Source organism: Acanthopagrus latus, chromosome 23, assembly GCF_904848185.1.
Source record: "Acanthopagrus latus isolate v.2019 chromosome 23, fAcaLat1.1, whole genome shotgun sequence".
Classification (NCBI taxonomy): Eukaryota; Metazoa; Chordata; class Actinopteri; order Spariformes; family Sparidae; genus Acanthopagrus; species Acanthopagrus latus.
In genome coordinates this window covers 16,731,032-16,751,834 of record NC_051061.1, presented here as the reverse complement: position 1 = coordinate 16,751,834, position 20,803 = coordinate 16,731,032, and the positions used below count along the sequence as shown (strand labels likewise).

The 20,803-nt window shown below is 40.4% G+C and overlaps 1 protein-coding gene and 1 long non-coding RNA gene across 4 annotated transcripts; one reads left to right on the top strand and one right to left on the bottom strand.

Annotated features, from left to right (window-relative positions):
• Positions 1-8: 8 nt before the first annotated feature.
• LOC119014325 lies at positions 9-8,056 on the bottom strand. Its single transcript, XR_005072939.1, has 3 exons — positions 6,860-8,056; positions 6,511-6,659; positions 9-235 (listed from the first exon to the last, which is right to left on the bottom strand). It is a non-coding gene; the product is annotated as an uncharacterized LOC119014325 (long non-coding RNA).
• On the top strand, positions 6,249-15,316 carry LOC119014320 (zinc finger protein 281-like). 3 transcript variants are annotated; one of them, XM_037089369.1, is made up of 7 exons: positions 6,249-6,403; positions 8,065-8,521; positions 10,841-10,942; positions 11,527-11,653; positions 12,749-12,832; positions 12,911-13,029; positions 13,124-15,316. In XM_037089369.1, the coding sequence occupies exons 2-7, from the start codon at positions 8,114-8,116 to the stop codon at positions 14,714-14,716; spliced, it is 2,433 nt and encodes an 810-aa protein (XP_036945264.1). In that variant the 5' UTR covers positions 6,249-6,403; positions 8,065-8,113; the 3' UTR covers positions 14,717-15,316. The 3 variants fall into 3 exon arrangements, with proteins under 3 accessions (XP_036945264.1, XP_036945265.1, XP_036945266.1); XM_037089370.1 differs by lacking the exon at positions 6,249-6,403 and adding an exon at positions 6,556-6,692; XM_037089371.1 differs by lacking the exon at positions 6,249-6,403 and adding an exon at positions 6,746-6,815.
• Positions 15,317-20,803: the final 5,487 nt, after the last annotated feature.

The window sequence follows — 20,803 nt, the reverse complement described above, 5'->3', positions numbered from 1 at the left end:
CCAGCTGATCCTCTGTGTGACTGACAGCATGAAGAGTCACAGGGAGAGGCGGTGAGGCTGGAGGATCTCTGTGCCTCCAGTTAAACTGTGCCATCTACTGGAAAGACGACCCACCTGCATGTTCCTGATCTGGTTCTGGGTCAGACTGGAGCATCGCTGACTGATTGAATTGCAGCTGGGCTCCAGTGGTTCCTTGTGCCTCTGTTCACCTCTGCCAAATTGCTAAGCCCAAAGCCTAAATTAAAGGTAATAATGTCGAGTAAATGAACAATAATGGAAAAATTATACAGTCCTCATTTCAATTTTAAATGTTTTCCTGAAATCCTTTCCACTTGAATTTTTACTACTTGCTTTAAATAAACTGAATTTTATGACCCTCTGTCCAAAGGCTTTGTCCGTTTGAAGCCAGACGTTAAATCTGTGCTTCTCCTCTTTCCCCGTGATGCCTTCTTATTGATTTAGACATCTGATGACAACGACGGTGGAGGATTTCCTGGACTAGTATCCTCCCAGAGGACTGTCCTAAATGGGATGGATTGCCCTTGCCTCTTTGTTGCCCTTGTTTTAATCAGATACAACACAAAGGTCTGCGCTGGCATGTGAGTGCTACTATTATTAACTAATGCACAATTACAGTTCCAATCACACAGGTAGCATAAAGACGCCCTTGACTGAACTCACACTGGTGTGTCATCAAGTGTTCAGACCTTTGTGTTGTGTCGAGAGCACTTTTCAAAAACAAGATCCAAAATCTGTCAATTACATCATTCATTGAAGTGCTCTTAAGCTAGTCCTTCAATTTATTCCAAGCTCTTACATCAATAAATGAGGTAATGAACTGTTTTTTTTTTTAGTTTCCCTTTCAAGTTTTCAGCCTCTGTGCATGTGCTTAGTTGCTGTTTTTGGGAGGGAACATTGTACCATTTTACGGACTCACAAATAATAGAAATTGCTGGCTTGAGCTTGTCATCAATCTGTGACTGACTTTTTCAGAGGAGCTTTTTCTTCAGGTGTCTAAAAAACTGTTAGTAGATTAAGCACATCTTTAGTGACTCCCACAAAGTTCCAACCCACAGATAGATGCCAGCATATTTGGTACAAGGCAGTCTTATACAACACTCCTGCAATAAATCTTCCCTTAAAGGGGCAGTTCACCAACAAATGAAAATTAATTCATTAGTCTCCTCCCGCACATTAATCAAGTTTCCACAAAACATTTCTGGAGCTCACAGCAAAAAAGCGTTACAACATTCCCTTAGACAACTGAAGTAGATGGGGAATTGTTTTATAATGTTGAATTTTAAAACAAGAATCAAATTGATTAAAAAAGATAATTATTTACACCCTCAATGTGCGGTCGTACTTGTGCAAATGCTTCAATTGGGGCACTTTTAGATTAGCAGCTAGATGGATAAAAAATCTTCTGGAGGCAAAAACAAATGCCAAAATATGTTTTGGCATGTTTAATATCAACATTTTTGCAACTTTCCAGATCCATGAAATTAGCAACATTTTCTCATAAGAAAACACAGCCAGTTAAGGGAAGGACACTTGCTTGCATGCTTTCCTTTTTGCTGAGAAGATTTATACCACCCTGTCCCTGATGTTTGTACAGCAAACATGACGCTACAAATGGCAGGCAGTAAGCAGAGCTTAGCGCAAAGACTGAAAACAAAGATAAACAGCTGGCCTGGCTCCATCTCAAAGTAAAAGGAAATTACTACACCAGTACTTATGAACTATGTTTAGATTGTACAATAAGTTTAGGTTTTTCAGGGGTTATATGCCAAACTGTTTCTTACCAGGTTGCCATAATTTCCTTCAGCATACATGGCAACCTCACTGTGACTGTTTTCAGATTGTATGGTAAGCTAAGCGAATCAGCAGCTGGCTGTAGATTCATATTTAAAATATAGACAATAGAGTGGTATTGATCTTCTCATTTAACTATTTGTAAGACAGTGGATGTGCATGTTTGTCAATATTGTCTTCTTTTCTAAAAACTGCATTTTAAAAATGTCTCATTTCACCGAAAAGTGGAACCAAAGCCTTTAATTTACAGAAAAAAAATGAAAGCACAGTTTCCTGTTAGACATAATGAATCAGTAAGTGAAAGTATATGTGCAGATGGACTTTGTTCAATAAGAAATGGAGTTAGCCAGTGTTTATAGGAGGCTTTAGGACACTCCACACCAACCCAGTCTTAGACCTGATCAACTGGACGTGGTATCGACTGAGTTTTGCATTTGCAGCATATGCTACCAAATATCAGCTATCAATGCACCAAATAGAATCCCCCAAATGTGTGTTTAACCTCCACAGCTCAAGTCTCAACACTGCACAGGTTTCTAATACCTGACAAGGGACTTGTGTCTCAGTTGAGGGAACTCATATACGGCTGTGATCCTCCTAACAATTGAGGATTAGTGTGTAGACGGCCAGGATCGCCATCTGTTATGTGTAGGCATCAGGCTTTCCCAGTGAGAGGAATCCAAATCAGCACAACCCAGGCAATCACCAAACCTTGGCTCTCCACTGTTCACAGTTTTTCTTGGGTTTCATTATTTGCAGAGGAAGGAAATGGTACACACATCCAAATTATTTGTGTGTGTGTGAGAGAGACATTGGGATGGATTCAGGGGAGGAGGGAGAGAGAACAAAGACATGCTGCACAGGCTGAATTATTAATGAGGAGTTAGAATTGATAACTGTCTGTGTCAGTTGATACACAAATTACCAAGAATAACAGCCATGATAATATTGGCCTGTTTTTCATGTCCCTTCATATCTGTATTCTGTGTGCAGGCGCCCACATGCTCAGTCCTCTGCTCCCTTTACAATGAGCCCACATTGCTGCGTTCGAAGTGGAGTCAGTGGCATTTTAATGTGACCTACAGCGCAGGAGTCATGATGTCTCTGACCTTAATGTCCCAAACACTTAGCTGTTAGTAGAGACTGATGGAAAGTTGAGCCTTACAGTGACATTTACTAACCTCAGCTGAGATTGACATACAAGACTCAGAACATGACATTGAAATAACAGCGCACGTGCTGGATGTCCTCTCGCTGAGTCAGTTTATTAAAGGTAAATGTGCTTGAACATGCATTTTTTATTTAACCTTAAACAGTCTTAAAAGTCTTACAGTTCCTGTCATGTGACAGTTTGTGATGGCAACATGCTGTTCTTCACTAAAATGTCCACAACGGATATTTGTGGGTCACAAACTCACAAAGAATCGCCCCTCAAGTCTGTACTTGTTTCTGCACCATTTTACCATCATTCAGCTTATTGTTTTGGCTTTTAAGGCTATAACTGCTATCAACATCTGGCTTTTGTCTTTCGTCTGAGAGAAGTTTTAATAAATGGGAGTTTTCCCCGGGTTAAATGGCTGTGTTTTATCTATCGTTGGTGTTGGTCCTGGATTAAGTGTTTATGTTACTACAGCACCATCATTGCAAAACGAAAACACTTGTATTGCAGTAACCTAAACACAACCAAAACAGTGACAGAAAACACTCATTCTCACTCTCTTTCTGCCGTGTTGCTGTAACAGATGCGTAAATATTCTATCCAAATACCTATTTTAGGAGCTATTCCCACCCCTTGTACACTGTCTTCACTATACCAAATGGAAGACAGCAGCAGTTAGCGACTAGCTGGTGGACAAATTGGAAACAGATAATTCCCTAAGAAGTTGGTGGAGACCAAAAACTGAGCTAAAAGGAGAGAGAATAATGGTTTCATATCAGGTGGCCAGAAACTTAACTGTAATGTTGCATTATGTTTACTCCATAATTTAAATAAGCAGCTGCTCGCTAAAATATGTGCTAACAACTTGTTAACGTAACATCTTTATTTACTTTTATAAGCCATGAAACACTGAGGTTTGTCACAGGTTTTACCATTTCACATAATTATACGCACAATCTCCAAAGTGGTTTTAAATACAGGACTTATAGTATTTATTTAATGAATTATCTTCACTAAATCTGAATGCTGCTTCAAAACCCTCTCTGATATTTTCTCATGATTAAAGGAAGTAGTTACAGAATAATTCTTTAGTTTTTTGGCTAAAGGGTATGGTGAAACCTAAATATGTTAAGTTTGAAAATGTTGGAATGAGCTTATAAAATACCATATTGACTTTATTTTCTAATAACTCCCAAGATTAAAAATGATCTCAACTGCGAATACATTATTAATTTGTCAACAAAGTCGGCGTTGTTCTTATCCCACATCCTCTGAAAATACGTATAAACCAAAATTATTAACATCTGTTTCTTGAATATATTCAAACTGTAAAATTATGAAACTTTATTCTCAAAGTCTAATCACTGGTTTTCATCAGGCAATCATGAATATTTAATCAGTCTGAGATGAGACTGATTTCAAAGATATCACTGTCAGCTGTGTGGGTTGTCATTATGGATATATAAAAGGAGCAGGGACATCAGAAATGCACCCACTGACCTTTTTTGCATTACTCTACTGTCTGCATTTTCAATTATGCTCTGCTTTCTGAATTAATTGGTTCATTAGCAAAGGCAATTAGGAGTCGGGGTGCAAGGCCTGACTCTGATGTGCTTTTAGATGTATATGTATTCATTCAACCGGCAGATCTAAGAGCTTTATTTCTAAAAACATCTGTCACGATCGACCCAGTGGCCGGTCTGAGATTCCCTCTGTTATTCTGGGGGTTTAGACAATCAGCCGTCTGAATTTTTCGTGATGTTTATTCACTACTGCCATCCATTCGTCCTTTCATTAATGACTGAATTTACACATCATTACCTCTTGAAAGTAAACAAACAACAAGTAGACAGGAGCTAGCTTTTATAGACAAACATTATTAAAGTGAAGAGTGAACCACAACAAGCCAGTGATAAAAGAAAGCAACCATTAGTTGATGTTAAGATATGTAACAACCATCAATCTGAAACTCTGCTCGATGATATTTTTTGCAGTAGCCTAAACTGTAACTTGCAGATGAAATGAAGATGGAAAGCAATTAAAAGTATTTTCTCGAGTACTGTACTAACAATTTCCAGGTAATTTTGTACACTTGTGTTATTCCATATTACTACTTAACTACATCTTTTTTTCTTCTACATTTCAATGCCTGTAGTAAACATGCATTTACAGACTGTCCTCTGACTACACCTCGGTATACTGTGTAAAGTTACAATGCTTTAAATGCAACTTACATGTCAACACATAAGTAGCTTAATACTGTATTTAATATATGAAATAGTGTACAATTGTAAATGATGATGGGCTGCTTAAATTCAGATATTTTATTTTATGAATGACTGTTACTATTACTTTGACTTTAAACAGATTATTTAACATTTATCTTACATCAAGTCTGAATCTATGTAAAATTATTTATTTGGAGGTAATAAAAAAGCCTTTTGGAATGTTTCCATCTCCCTGCAATTCAAACTTCACATTGTAGAATTTCTGGCACTTAATAAAGGATTTGTTTACTTCTTCCAACACTTACATAAATTAAAAGAGTGAATTAAATTGCATTTTTCAGCCACTTTCTGTCTCTCCACTTACACACATTACATGCCAGACTTAGGAAATGAGATACAGCCCTTATATGTAAGACTGAGAAACTACAAAATCATGTGAAAACAATGAATTGTAGCCTACAATATCCCTCTACATTGCACATATACTTTCCACTTCATACTGTAATCATTTACACATTCCTTAACATTTGTTTGCACATTCCAGAAAAAAAATATAATAACTTTGTTGTCCAGCTCGGGCAGGAAAATTATCTCTGCTCTCAACCGTAAAGTACTACATAAATTCGATTTGGGATAAACAAGTCCTTCTTCTTTTTGTTTGCCAGTGGTGTTTTGTATCGGTGTCCTGAAGGGAGCAGCTCGAACACAGACTTCAATCCTTTTATGTTTAAATAATATATTTATTTTATTGATTTTTTTTTCTCGATTTAATATTTAAAAAACGTTTCTGAGCGTTTCAGCCACTAATGGCTTATACTGATTTTATTGCATTTTATGCGCTTTGTTGAGTAAAGCACCAAAATACCAAGAAAACCTATAAACCCAAAAATCAAATTCTGATTGTATATGTATATTTATTAATGAATACATTTATATGATTTTCAGAAATGCTGTCCAAATAATAGAAATAGCTTTAGCTAGTAAATAACACCCATATGTGCCGGTTATAGAAAATAATAATCTGAGTTTTTTGAATCGTTGCGTCTCAGGACGCGTCCGCCTGTGGGACCCAGAATCCACCGCGCCGAGGCAAGATGGAAGAACCCAACAGCTGCGGGAGAACAATGTTTGGGCTTTAGACACTGAAACGGACCGCTGAGGGTGAACTACGCGAGCCAAACCAGCAGGTCATGGTCCCGTACCGGTAAGTGTAACCCACAGGTCCAACTCCGGTATCGAGCCGTTCGCTGTGGCGGCTAAACTCCTCGCACGGGACAGACAACAAAGCGCAGCGCACTGACGTTACCTTACCGCTAGTTAGCTGCTAAGTTAGCTGTCTCGGCTAGCCGGACGAGCATCATTGTTCGCTGGAGTTGTATGGGCCGGTTGTTATGGGTCATGCTTGTGCTGTCGCTCCATCACTTACAGTCGGTTCACTGCCCAGGAACCGAATCCCACAACTTGGAGAAAACAGTGGAGAGGAATTCGAAAACGTAAGAGAAGTTGTGTTTTAATTTTTCGGACGCAAACTAGCATTCGTCCTTGATCATTTCGCCAGCTCGCAGATTTACGCGAGTGTGTAACGTTAACGGCTGGCGAAGCTGTGATATCTGCCTGTAAATTCTTTAATTTCAACTTTCAAAAAACACTCAAAACTAACTTTATTTACGTGTCGAGAAGCCTCCGTCACTTCATCTCGCTTTTAGCTAGTTTCTAAGCTCGTTTGTCGCGGTTTTGTTGATCACGAACGCAGATACGCTGCTGTTATTGCATGGCCATATTAATTATTGCCTGATCCTGCATCACAAAGAAGAAGGGCCCCGCAAGAGTGGTTAGCCAAATGGTTAGCTTGGTAGCTAATTGCAATAGCGAACAAGCTAGGTAGTTTTATTAAACGTGTGAAGACTACGAGGTCAATTTAACACAGTGTTCGTCTGCTCAAACACGATAGAGAGAGGTGAACTTAGTGGAAGAGGTTGAAGTCGTGTTTCTTTCTTTTTTAAAAAAAGTTGGCTTCGTGTTAGCTGAGGACGTTATTGCTGCTAACGCACCATCAAAGCTGAAGGCATTTGGCAGCGGTCATTAGCTTGATGGGGTGGCCAAAGATCATTAAATATGATTTGTAGTGTGATTTAAACAAAAAAGATTTGAAATTATCTTCAGAAAAAGTAACGTTCCCATTATGTTTTCACCTTCATACAACTGTATCTGGTCACAGCTAATCTCATTAAATGTAGATGTTAACATGTTACAGCTTGTGTCAGGTATATGCATCAACTATTAGTGCTTTTACAAAACAACCTCTTGATTTGTTTATGCTGCCACCGTATAATTACACCAGCAGTCTTTCTGATGCAGTCTGTGTGCACTCTCATTGGCAGATAAGCTCATGCAAATAGGATGACTGGGTCAGACAGGCCCATCAAACAGATTAACATACAACTTCAATCCTCTCATTCCACATCTCGTGTTGTGTCTAGCAGCGCAGCCACACTGACCTTTTTGCCCTGTAATATTCAGCGCACACACATAAATTCACATGAATGCACTGTAATCTACCAGAGAGAATTTTGTCCAGTGTTGCTTCAGTTTTTTTTTTTGCCTGTTTCCTCTTGTCATTATGCCAGACTGTAGCCCTTTGTTGACCCACAAACCTTCGGTTTTAATCCGACTAAGCGCACAGTTGTGAGATCAGAGGCCGTGACACTGATTCCTGAACACCAAGCTTAACTGGCTCCCTAATTGTTGTCTGTTGCCTATTATTTATGTGTCAATATGTGAGGATCACAGATTGATTGCTAGTTATAGAGCTCCCTTGGAACAGCATGTTCTAACATTGGTTACTGTTGTCTCTTCTGCTCACAGGATGACACTGATTGCAGCCCCATAGTTTACCTGCCCATCGGCATCCACCATGAACATCATTCACGACAAACTAGGCAATGAATTCCTGCGCTCCAACGGGAGCATGGACTCCAATTTCAGCCCTGCTGGCATGATAATGTTCAGCCACCTCCCTCCGGTGACCAGCTTCACCCGGCTGGCTGCCCACTCTGTCATGCAGGACCTTCCACCGCAAGAAATGATCATGAAGAAGGAGCGTGACTCACCCGACTGCAGCATGGGCACCCAGGGTGGCCGCATGGGGTGTGAGGGGGTGGGAGACTATGTTCATGCTATGGGTATCAAGCAGGAGAAGCTGTCAGAGCATGATTATCGCCTGCCGGTTTACCCAGGAGGGCTGGGGAAAAGCACAGAGCTGCTGGAGGTGACAGTCAGCAACAACCAGGGCCTGCTGGTGCACGACCTCAACATGGGCAATGTAAGTACCACTGAGAGAAAATGATGTGGGGGACGTCCTGATGGAAGGGCTGTGCTATCAAATGTGCAGGATTCAATGAAGGCGCATTTTTTCCGCAATAATACAGTTTCTAAAGCTTAAACGACTAATCAATTAGAAGAAAATATATTCCCAAATATATTTATAATGTATTAATCAATTAACTTCACTTTCATGCAAAAACACTACATGCTCTCTGGTTTTAGCTTCTCTATGTTCTAATCTGAAAACGTTTTTTTATACTGATGAAATTCTTTTCTGATCATTATATAGAACAAACAAATCATTGATAAATCGGCTGCAGCCCTGAGTGATTTATGTTTCGTCCTCAGGGGCAGCGGCCTTAATGCTTGCAGCCACATTAACATACAAAATGGACATACATTTCAATAAATGCCTTCCATTTTACTGCAGTTATAAATTTTCTTGTTTGTTAATTTATTTTCTTGACGTTCTGTGCTAAATTCCCAAATGCACTCTTTCAGGTAGAGATTATAGTTCATATTTCCTACTAATCCCTCCTGCAACCAACACAGACATGGATAAATCTAAAATATTAACATATTTTAACTCCGATTGTATATCACATTGAAAGATACTATCAAAGTATGGATTTTGCTGTCTCAGGTACCCTTCCAGGCCACCAGCAGCTCTTGTTTTTGCCCCTTTTTCCACAAGCCATAGACAACTGGTTTGTCAACATATCTATACATGTAATACAGCATTAGCAGAGTGAAAATAAAGTTGGAGGTTTCCATCTACATTTGTCAGGAAAAACTCTTTCTGCAGTAGATCCAGCCGTGGTTAGGAAGAAAGGTTGTGATGTATTGGTACTAAAATTCTTTTTTTTTAATTTGGATAAAGTTTCAAATTATAAGTTATCAGCATTTGATAGAATCGAAAGAACAGAGGCTAGAAAACAAAGAAACCGCTTCAGCTGTCTAAACATCAATTGGTGTTTGATAAAGAATATTGTCATAGGCTTGGGTGCATGGGAGCCCTACATTATTACAAATGTGTGTGTATATGTTCAGTGGTTATTTCATGCTTTTTTTTTAAAATTCAAGTGGGGTTTTTTTAGTTTAAAATTCTGGTATGTCGATGACTTTATTAGGTTCCAGCAGAATCATAATGTAATCATATTAAATTAGGTGTTTATTGGCTTTTTCTATTGTGCATTATTGTATGAATAGCTACGGTTTGTTAACATGACCAATAGAGGATCTTTCAAGGTTTAATTCTGAATTATTTAGGTTAGTTGTCCTCAAAAATAAGGTCTCTTTAAAGAAAAATAAATAAATAAAAAAATAAAAGCTGCCAGGGAGCTCATATTTTTAAAGCCTGAGAGGGAGGGGCCAGAGAGAGGACGGCTGGAGGGGAGGAGCTTGTGTGAAGCTGGTGAATATCAGGATATAAATCTACCCTCCCTCCCTCCCTCCGTTTCTCTTTCTGGGTAAAAGGGTGATGTCATCCAGCCTAAGCGTGAATGAAAACGTCATGACAGGGACACAGCTGTCTTGTTCAAGCCCGCACTTCGTTTCAGACGTCTTTTGTGCTCATTCAAATAGAAATACACACAACCACACTCTTCCAACAATAGGCAGGCAGCAGAGGTCATCAGGGCTCTCACTGCAAGTTTGCTGAAAAACAGAATAAATAATCACTGTGTGCGTTTATTTCTAAATTGTCTACTCAAGGACAATTTCATGTTGAGGGTTTGATTCTAACACAACACGTGGAGCCTTAAGAAGCAGTTTTTCACCCCTAAAGATTAGGCTGGAATTGAGAAAGGCAGGTGCAGCTACATTTGCCCCGTCTGACTCCATATGGCACTGAGGTGCAGCATGTTGACTGAGAGAGAAAAAGCACTGCAGGGATGTAGAAGAAAGTGGGTAATCAGGAACCCATTTCCTTGCTTCTTGAATTAACACCCCACACAGACTGTTAAGAAAAGGGTAATAATTTGGAATGTTAAGTATTTGAGGCGTTTGGTTTGTCTCTTTCTTTGGTTAGAATTGCAGATGAGATGGTGTCTCTGTGAATTGCAGGCTGCTTATGCGTAGAGGGGCCGTAAATTTAAGGCATTGTTATTTCGCCCACTAGAGCCTCATCTTGTGCAGTGAGTTCCCAACAGATAATTACCACACTTTGCCCAAGTGTTCTGTTTGTTTGCATCAGCGACAATCATGAACTTGTTTGCAGGATAGTTTTAGAATGAAGGCCCTTAACCTACGATCAAGTGATTTCCTTGTCACGGCTCGCTCTCACGGCCCTCTCCCTCTCTCTTTGTCATCACCACAGCTGCCGAGTCAGTTAGGAAAGGAGCCCACTGGGAGAAAAGGTCGAAGGTCAAACGGTGATGGACAGGAGGGTAAACCAAGAAGGAAGAGAAGCGAGGCTAAGGTTTGTCATATATTGATATATCTGTTAATGTAGACATACATTACTAATTTGTGTGCTTACCATTCATAAGAAAGTGCTTTTCAGTTCAAAGAAAGTATGTTCATTTATTTTTTCTAATATTTAAAATAAACATCAATGCAATCTGGGTTATTTTTCCTCAGATAAAAGCAGAAGCTAATCATCTATATAGTATGTATTACTAATTGTACATAAAAATGTTTTATATTAGTAAAAAATACTCACTGTATCAATTATACTAGTTTTGTCATTATATGATATAGGGGTAATCATTTATTTTTCACCCTACGTAACACTTTGACATAATGTATGAATATTTTGGTAGCTGGTTTCTCACACTTCTCACACTAAAACGATTGTTGTTTTTTGATACTGACCCCTCAAATTCTAATTTAGTTGTACATGTAAAAGTTGGAAAATTAGCCATAGCTAAACCATTTCATACGACAAAAACGTATGAAATGGTTTGATTTGTGTCAGTTTAAGGGTACTTGATGTGAAAAAGTTTGAGAAGCACAGGTATAGACTGAATCTGACCATTGTGTTCCTCCATTATCGTCCTGCAGCAATCAATGATGCTGGACGGAGATGGAGGCAGCCTGTCACCGGGAAACAAGCCTCACATCTGTGAGCACTGCAGTGCGTCTTTCAGAAGCTCCTATCACCTACGCAGACACGTCCTCATTCACACAGGTATCATATTGTGCATATTTCCACTGTGATGCTCATATTTTCTCCTATCTGCTAATGATAATAAAAGCTCAATCAGCACAACAGAAGAAACTATTGGTGTCATTATGGTGCTGACTGAAGAAATTAAAACTATTGTTGTCATTACTGCTTTTAAAGTTCATCCAACACTATCTTCAGATGTTACTCTGTGTACAACTCAGAAATAAGGATGGTTTTATTCTGAAGGCATTTTCTGCCCGCTTCTTGTGCTTTTACCTGTGTCATCTCTAAATCACTCTCATTTGCTTTTGGGTAGTAAATGTGCTATAAAAATATAATTGCAGTGCCAACCTTACAACCTGAGACAAGGTGTGTGGATGTTAACTACTGGGGGGGAATTGAAGAATAAAAAGTACTTGGGGACCAGTATAGATAACAACTCGCCTGCACAGCTTTAGTATAATATACAGCTTACTTTCTTTTCCATATCACTCCTTTTCCATTATTTAATCACTCATTTCCCATTTACCTGATGTGTCATGATAATTAGGTGTTCGAAGATAACGACTATCACTGATTTTTTTTTAAATTTGATTTTAAAAGTGCAGCTGGAGGACACACTCTATTGATCACTTCATGTATTTAGATTATTTTGGCATACAGATTGATGAAACATCTGCTGTACAGTCTGTTTTAGTTTATGCTCTTTAGTAATTTAACATGGCAAATGTTGCTTTTAACCTAACAAACAAATGCTTTTATCACCATTAAACTGAGATGCATTCAAAAGACTTCAATGTTAGATATAATAATTGAAGTTTTTTTAAGCACTAGTCTACTAAAATAAGACTAGTGCTTGAACATAGGCAATGTTGGTAGAGAGAAAGTGAGGGAAGCGGATGAACACAATTACATAAAAAACAGTGAAATACAATGCAGTCCTTTGCGACAGAGATGCAACACATACCGCCTTTGGTGAAGTGTGTGTCAACACTCAAACAATCTGTACCAACAAAATCAATTATTATTGCATTGGATTACACAGGTATTGGACCAAAGTGGACATTTGGGTAATGCAGCTCAATAACTGTATCAATCTTGTGGGTTTCATTCCAGGTGAAAGACCCTTCAGATGCAGTCAGTGCAACATGAGTTTCATTCAGAAGTACCTCCTCCAGAGACACGAGAAGATCCACAGTGGTGAGTGATTGAAAGACTTCCATTCATAACATTAGACGGCCTCATGTGACCTTAACACCGCTGTTCTTTTTTTGACAGGAGAGAAGCCATTCAGCTGCGACCAGTGTAACATGCGATTTATTCAGAAGTACCACATGGAGAGGCACAAGAGGACACACAGCGGAGAAAAGCCGTACAGATGTGAGACTTGTCAACAGGTTAGTGAGCTGCACAGGGCTTGTTGTTAATAATATGGTGTAATGAGTTGTAATTATTTCCTTTGAATAAATGTTTGGTGTTTGTGCCCCTCAGTATTTTTCGAGGACAGACCGATTGCTTAAGCACAAGCGAACCTGTGGAGAAGCCATAAAGAAGGGGCTGGATCCCGGGATGATGGACTTGGGTTGCGTAGAGATGGGACATGGCAGCTATGGAATCACTCAGGGACATGCTGGGAGCACTGGGAGAAAGAGGGGACGGTCCAAAAATCCTGGAGAGGGAGGTGAGCGCAAGAAGAAGAAGGGGGATAGCGGAGGGGTTACGCACATTCAAGGGGCTGTATCCGGAGGCTACAGCATCCATGAGTACTCTGTGGAGAATCAAACGGTGTCTTCCTCAACTGAACCAGGACCCAGCATGCAGCAGGTCCACCACGGCAGAGCTCCAAAGATGGCATTCAAGAAGGCTAATCGTAAGAGCCTGGACAAAGTGGGTCTGGGAGAGGCCAAAGCAGGCTCTCTGGAGCAGAGTGGGGGTATGGACAACCTCAGCCTCATGCAGGGTAATGGGGTGAAAGAAGGGACAACCAGCAGCAACTATGATGACGCCATGCAGTTCCTCAAGAAAAGACGCTACATACAAGCAGCAAACAATGCGAACTCATCAGGACCTGTGGTGGTTGGAGGAACCAATGAGTACGATGTTGGCATCGGCCACTTGTCTTCCCAGCAGTCTGTCATTCAAGGTGTCGTTTCCAGTGTGATGGACAGCGACGCACCTCTGAGTCTCGACAAGTCAGGGATCCCAGATGAGGTTCTGCAGAGCATCCTCGACCACTACACCCAGAAACCCGATGGCTCGCACCACGACGTCCACTTCGACATTGGCGACCCCCATGTGGAGCTGAACCCCACCATAGCTGATGGCTCCGTCATCGGTCACAGCACTGACGCCCCCAGCCCATCTGGAGAGAAGACTGTCATGATGCACGAGTACTCTCGCTTCCTGCTGCAGGCTTTGGAGCGCACCAGCCACAGTGCCAGCTTCCCTCTGGGCCCAGGGCCTCCCGCCTCAGGACAGTACACCACTTCCCACTCGGGAAATCCCCTCTACGCTGACAAGAACATCTATACTACGTCCCCAATGGAGTGTGGGTATGGCCAGTCGGTGGCCTCGCCTTCGCTGCCCTCCTCTGTGCCAAAGTCTCACTTTGCGATGCTGACCGGCACCTCGCCACAGCACAGCTTCCACCTGAGCGGCCTGGACGCCCCCACACACCAGCAGCTCACCCCTTCTCAGGAGCTCACGGAGCAGATGGAGAAGCAGCACTCCTCCACTCCCCCTTCCTCCTACCAGATCAGCCCATCTGACCTGAGCAGCGGCCAGAAGGACCACCCGCCGGTCAAGAACGGCTCTGTGGTCTACCCTTTGGCCCCATCGCAGGAGCTGGCCTCTCTGGACTCCTCCAAGCCTTCCTACCAGATAGAAAACTTTGCTCAGGCCTTCGGCTCCCAGTTCAAGTCAGACGGCCGCGGCTTGTCTTATGGCACTGACTCAAGAGGGGAGGTGGATCACAGCATACGGACGCCTGTGTCTGAATTCTCAGGGTTTACTAGTTTGTTATCTGATGTCAATGAGCCAGTAAGTACAGGTTCCAAAACTACAACAAGCCAAAGCTACAGATGAGAGCCTGAGAGGAAGAGAACACTCTGTCGTTAATGTTTTAATTTTCTAGTGATCCTATTTTATTATTATTATTATTATTGTTATTATAATTATTTTTTTAAGTGACATCTTCTCTGTTTTTGTGCCCACTCCTCTCCCCACAAAAAGCCTACAAGGCTTTCTGCAAATGCAATTTTTTTATGTATCTGTTATTTTAAGTTAAATATGTATTTACTGTTTATTCTTGTCATATTAGTGACATTAGGTCTGGTCATTAATCATGAACTGAAAGTACTTTTAAAAGCGTAGAGTGGCATCGCACGTGTTTCTTTTCCAATGAGCTGAAGTGTTTGAGCAATCAACTTTACATACAATTGTAAAATAATAACGATGGCAGGGAATAGCCCAGAATTGAAACAGCAAAAAAATGAAAATAGAAAAAAAGTTATCGTCTGTTACAAGATTGAAAGTATTACTCAGGAAAAAAGTGGAAAAGGAGAAGCCTACGAGGTGCAGTGAGCGTTCTTTTCCGAAGTTAAAGTTTGCAACTTCAAAGAGGATTTTTCTTGTGTTTTATTTCTTGTTGAATGAGTGTGACATAAACAGACTGCTGCCAGCTCACTAGAGCACTGAAAACACTTTCTACTTGGCTATATAGAGATTATGGTACTTTCGTGTCAATGTGAAACTCATGTTTTCTTCAATAAGGGCCATATATATATATCTATATATATTTATAAGAATATATATTAATGTAAAATATCAGATTTAATCATTCTGGGGGACTGCCAGTTGAAGTAGAGGAAGAACCGAGGGCTGGCTCGGGGGGGGTAAATGTTGTCCTTGGTATATTTTCGGAGAACAAAAGTGATGTCAGGGCTTTTCTTTGGCCAATAGAGGTTGCTGTTGGACAGCGAGAGAATGGCCTTCCCCTTCTTCCTGCCCTCCGCTTCTTCCTCAGTTCTCTTATTTCTTTGAAAAATCCAATTAGCACTTTGAGCCGTTTTTCTAACCCGTCAGATCAAGGAAGCTCAAACGTCAGGAATGGGACTGGCTTTTTTGACACAGACGTGTTGCTGTTTGGGCATATGCAGATGGGGTTCCTGGGTTGAACATATTGGGGCTGTATGATGGGTGGGTGAGGGGGGGACGTACCCTTTTTCGGGTGGCATGGGGAAGGTGGGGTTAATATGTGAAAGTGGGATTTTTCATTAACATTTTCTCTTTCTCCTTACTTTTAGGATGGGTTTAGCATGGGTGGGAGGGCGTAACATTTAATCGGGATAATGTAAATGTAATTCAGACCCCTAGTTTTAGTTTTTGACTTGTTACCCAACTTAGCAGCTTTGCTTTCTTAATCGAATTTGGTGTTAGTGATCAAGTATTTCTTCAGCTATGACGCTGTATGAGCAAAAACTTGTATGCATTTAGATCTTTTTATGCATATATGTCCCGTTAGAGAATTGGGTGCCTATTCCTGAGAAGCACGGGTGCAAGATAATTGTCTAGTAATTGTTAAATGTAATTTCTTGCTGATTTTTAAATGTATTTATGCTGTACTTCTTTTTGTAAGGACAACAATAATAGCGCTGTCTTCCATAACTACTGGCCTTGAGTGCTAGAACTGATATCACTCTGCTGAATGAGTCTTTAAACCCCTTTTACGCCCCGATGGCCTGTTGTTTTAAGCAATCATTGAACGTGGCAGAATGAATGCAATGCTGTAATATCTTAAGTAACGTGTTGCCATGTTGGAACGGTCGAGGCGCAAACAAGGATTAGCCTCAGATATACCTCATATCACAATAAACCAGGGACAAAGGAGTGAAGGTTTTTATGTATGTAGCCGAGATGCTGTTGTATGTAAAAAGAAAAGGAAAAAAAAAACAAATGTTTCTGTGCGACTATTTTTAAAAACATTTGTGCACATGACATTTCTGTGACCCACTTTAAGACGCCGTCGCTTAAGGGTTTCTGTAAATGTGTCATGCCAGCCAGTGTTCAGCTCTCCTCCGCATCTGATTTGCCATATTGTTTCAATATGCTTGTTGTTTACAAAAAATGTACAAAACACTAAATCTTTTACTGAATTTTGACGCCCCTGTATAAATTTTATTTTACTATATTTCTTTCCATTCTTTTTTTTTATCACGGCCAAATTTTTTGTAGCTGATGATATCTTCCTTTTTTTTTTCTTTTCAGGTTCTTGTGACGCGTTTCACAAGACTGTACTTGTCCAATGGATTTAAAAGTGATTAGGGAGAAAACAATAAAAAAAAAATCTGTTATCAAGAGCTGTTATTGTCATCTTTTATATACTGAGTGGTTAAAAACATGTTGGCGTGTTAGTTAATTGTATTTTTGTGTACACTGTTGTTATCAGAGGTTTTGAGAGGATCCTGTTACTGAGTGTGGTTTTATTCTATCTGGTATCACATTAGAGGCTTACTGATGCTTGGTTTAGCTGTTTTATTTCCACCACTGGGTGGCGACGATGTTCCAGAAATGAGTTTCTGCAGGCCACAACACCTGATGCAGTCTAGTAATTATAACTCCCTCTTTAGTTGTTCATTGGCCACATGTTTCTGATTTGATTCAGCAAAACGTTGATTTTTTTAACTTAATCTCGGTTTGAATTCTATCACCCATTAATTTAACATGGTTTACTGATAGTTGTGCCGTACATTGGGCTCATTCAGCAGCTCATCCTATGATTAATAGCGGCAAATCTTTTTTTATGACCAGGGCTTAATGGACCAGATGGTTTATATTCACAATCTGAAAAATCACGTCCAGCCTCATAAAATTTTGATCTGTAAGCCGGTGTTTCAGGATGCAACACGAATACTAAAACCTCACCTTCAAATGAGACTTTCCCTCTGAAAAAAAAGGAGGCGAAGTGTCATCAACTCATGCCAAGACCATAACATCGGGTGCTTTTAGGTTTCTGAACTATGTGTTAAAGGATAAATTCACAATTTATTACTCAGTCTGTGGTTTATTAATAATTGCTGGACTGCACGCTGAAGAAGAGTGTCATGCCAGGATAATTATGTGGATGTGCTGCGCCTGTCTTTACTTTTTCTTTCCTCAGATCAGTTAAATTTTGTTCGATTTTTTTAAAGCATATCAATAGCATCCCTCTTTCCTCCTTCTAACTGTGATTCCCTTAAAGATGAACGATGACTGTTACTAGTTGTGTCACAAATGCTACCAAAAGCCAATCATTGAAAATAAGTGAATGAACATATTGCAAGCATTATTATTATCCACGAAGGGGAAAATCAAATCTGCATTGCAAATGCTCTCTCTGTGTCATTAACCCGACCTTTAGTTGCATGCAAACACTCATCTGACTAACTTGACTAAATAAATGTATTTCCGTATTGGAGCTTTATCAAGGGAGCACATTAGCAACGCACCGTCTTTTTGTCCCTTATTTTTCTGTTATTAACCCGACCCTCAAAGTGGCTTTTCCATTTTCACCCACTTTCTAAACCTTCTCTTCTCCACCAGTTTAAGCTACAGCAGGGAGGTTATTCTGTTGGTTATGCCACAGTCTCAGACTCAGGAGGAGCTTGTGTTTACATTTTCCCCGGCAACGTTACAGAGAGTCGTACGTTCGTCAGTCAAAGACATTTTTCCTCCGATCATTTTATTTTGGACATCATATTCTGTGGTATTGATGGTGGAAGCACAACAGCGTTTGTCCACAGGGGCCTCCAAAATCACCAAAAACATTGAAGTTCCTCGTCGCAGCTTTAAAGTTCACGTTCAGGTGATGTTCTCACGCCACCACTTTGTTTCCAATTCCTCTTTTACGCTGCAAGAATGTGTTAATAGTTGGAGCTTCCTCAGATAAAGGTGAGAGAGTGCAGCACAGCTGTGTACAAAAATGAATTGAGGTAGATGAAATGAAGTGACTTAGGCAGCATGTGAGACCAATATCTACCGACTATTAAACATTTAACGCCAACACAAAAAAAAGGGCGAGACGGAAGTAATATGAATATATTCTCACAACGGTGTGTCATTTATAGATCTTTATGGTGCGTTGTGCAAATATGGAGAACACCCGGAGGCAAGAAGAAGAGAGGAGAAGCCTTCATGAGCTCTCCGAATAGTTTAACCTTTAACTTCTTTTGTCTCACACATCACTGATTCGATCATCCATTTCCTTTCTAGTATTTATGAGGGGAATAAAATGACTTCCTTAAATGAAAAAGAGAAGTCGGTTGTCTTCCCAACACCACAAAAAAAAAAAAAAACAACCGGCTAATTCACATGCAAATATGGTTTTGAAATTCTGTCTGCTCTTTGTGTACTTAGGTTCACGCCCCAAAATTGCGTGATACCTTTCTGTACATCGTGATCACCGTGAGTCAGTATCGATAAGCGCTTTGTGCTCGTTGTTGACTGGAAAAGGAGAAACCGGGTCATAAAAGTCAAGACGGCTACCGAGGGTGTGATCGGGGAGGAGGAATGTGACCTGAGCAGTCACGTCCCTTCAAATGGAGCCAGTAAATCAAAACTCTAGAATGCTCGAAGTCAAAGACGAGTTTTTTGGATTAACACACACACACACACACACACAACAGACGCCTGTGGGACGTCTGCCAAGCGGTCTTGTCAGCGTCACCACTCTCTTCATCCAGAGGTCACAGGTCTGTTGACAAAGTGGATGTGAGAGTGACGTGCATGATGCTCTTATCTTCAAAGCTGGGAAGAGGCTGCAGATTGTCTGTGTACTCAGAGTCATAGTGTGTGGGGAACAGCAGCAATAAAGAAGAGCAGTGGAGTCAGTAGGTGGGCTCGACAATACAGAATGCAAATGATGGTACTTTTTAGCATCAGGGTTCACTCTAAAATATTTCCTTAGTGTCGGTGCCAGAGCAGGAACCTACAAGAAACATCAGCACATAAAAAGTGAAGATGGGGGCCTAAAATTCCGCATCGTTTAATTCCAGAGCCGTGAAGAAGAGCGTGAGAGGAGAGCACTGTGGTGTGTAAATAATCTGTCGTGATCTGATCATCAATCAACAAAACAAAATAAAATAAACAGTCAAATCAATTAAAAAAAAAAAAACATTCAGTTTTCCGTCGTTGTATCAAACCTGGTGTTCAATATCAATATTTTTATAGGTCCTGTATCAAAGTTAGGAATTCCAGTTGTTCAGCCCACAAAGTTGAAAGGATGCATTCACCCAAAAATGGCTGCATCATCTCCACTGAGAACAGATGTGGACCGAAAAACAAAAAATTACAAACAGCTCGGCTGGTGACTTTCCAAGTCAATTTGGGATCTCAGTAATGAGATCAGACAACATAATAATATAAATATCATCTCCACATCAAACGCACTTCCTCTCGAGTTTATTTACACCTCCAATAGTTTGACTGACTGTGACGTCACTGCAGGTGAAAGAAAGTCCGTCTGTTGGTCAGTTTACCTCTTTGGTCCGGACTGAGATATCTTTACTATTGGATGGATGACCAGAAAACCTGGCTCACACCTTCATGTCCCCTTCAAAATAAATTCCAACAACTTTGATAAAGCCCTTTATTGCTAATCAGAAAATGTTATCATGTGAGCTGGAGAGTGACCTCACACCTGAGTTGACCCTGTTCCAACACATGTCCGAAAAGCAGCTCTAGTCAGGTTCACAGCTGATAACAACACAGAACTCTGCACAGACAAACATCGAAGTGACATGTCCACAGATAGAAGTCGGACAGTATTGTATGTAAGACTGATTTCATGAGAATCAAATAAGACAGAAGTGCCTATAAACTGTATATTCTACAGCTTTGACAGCTGTTAATGCAGAAGGTAGCCATCTTGGATGTCAAGGTGGGTGACGTGTCTCTGACTTTCCAGGTAAGAAGTCTGACTTCAGGGAAATGTTCCAGATAAAACTGGAGACTGGGATCTCGGAAGTTCTGACTTTCAAGTTCAAGCGGAGCGCACCATAATAAATATGTGCACTTGGTAAACGTTGCGCACGCTCAACATCACAATGTTAGCATTTCTATTGTAAGCATGCTAGAAGCACTCTCAGAGCTGTTAGCATGGCCCTTAGTCTTGGTTATGTGCATATCATTCATATA

Bases quoted from the DNA above. Each gene is read 5' to 3' on its own strand.
- LOC119014320 (XM_037089369.1), top strand. From the start codon at position 8,114: ATGAACATCATTCACGACAAACTAGGCAATGAATTCCTGCGCTCCAAC. The intron at 12,833-12,910 runs GTGAGTGATTGA...TTTTTTTGACAG, and splicing joins ACACGAGAAGATCCACAGTG to GAGAGAAGCCATTCAGCTGC. The intron at 13,030-13,123 runs GTTAGTGAGCTG...TGTGCCCCTCAG, and splicing joins GATGTGAGACTTGTCAACAG to TATTTTTCGAGGACAGACCG.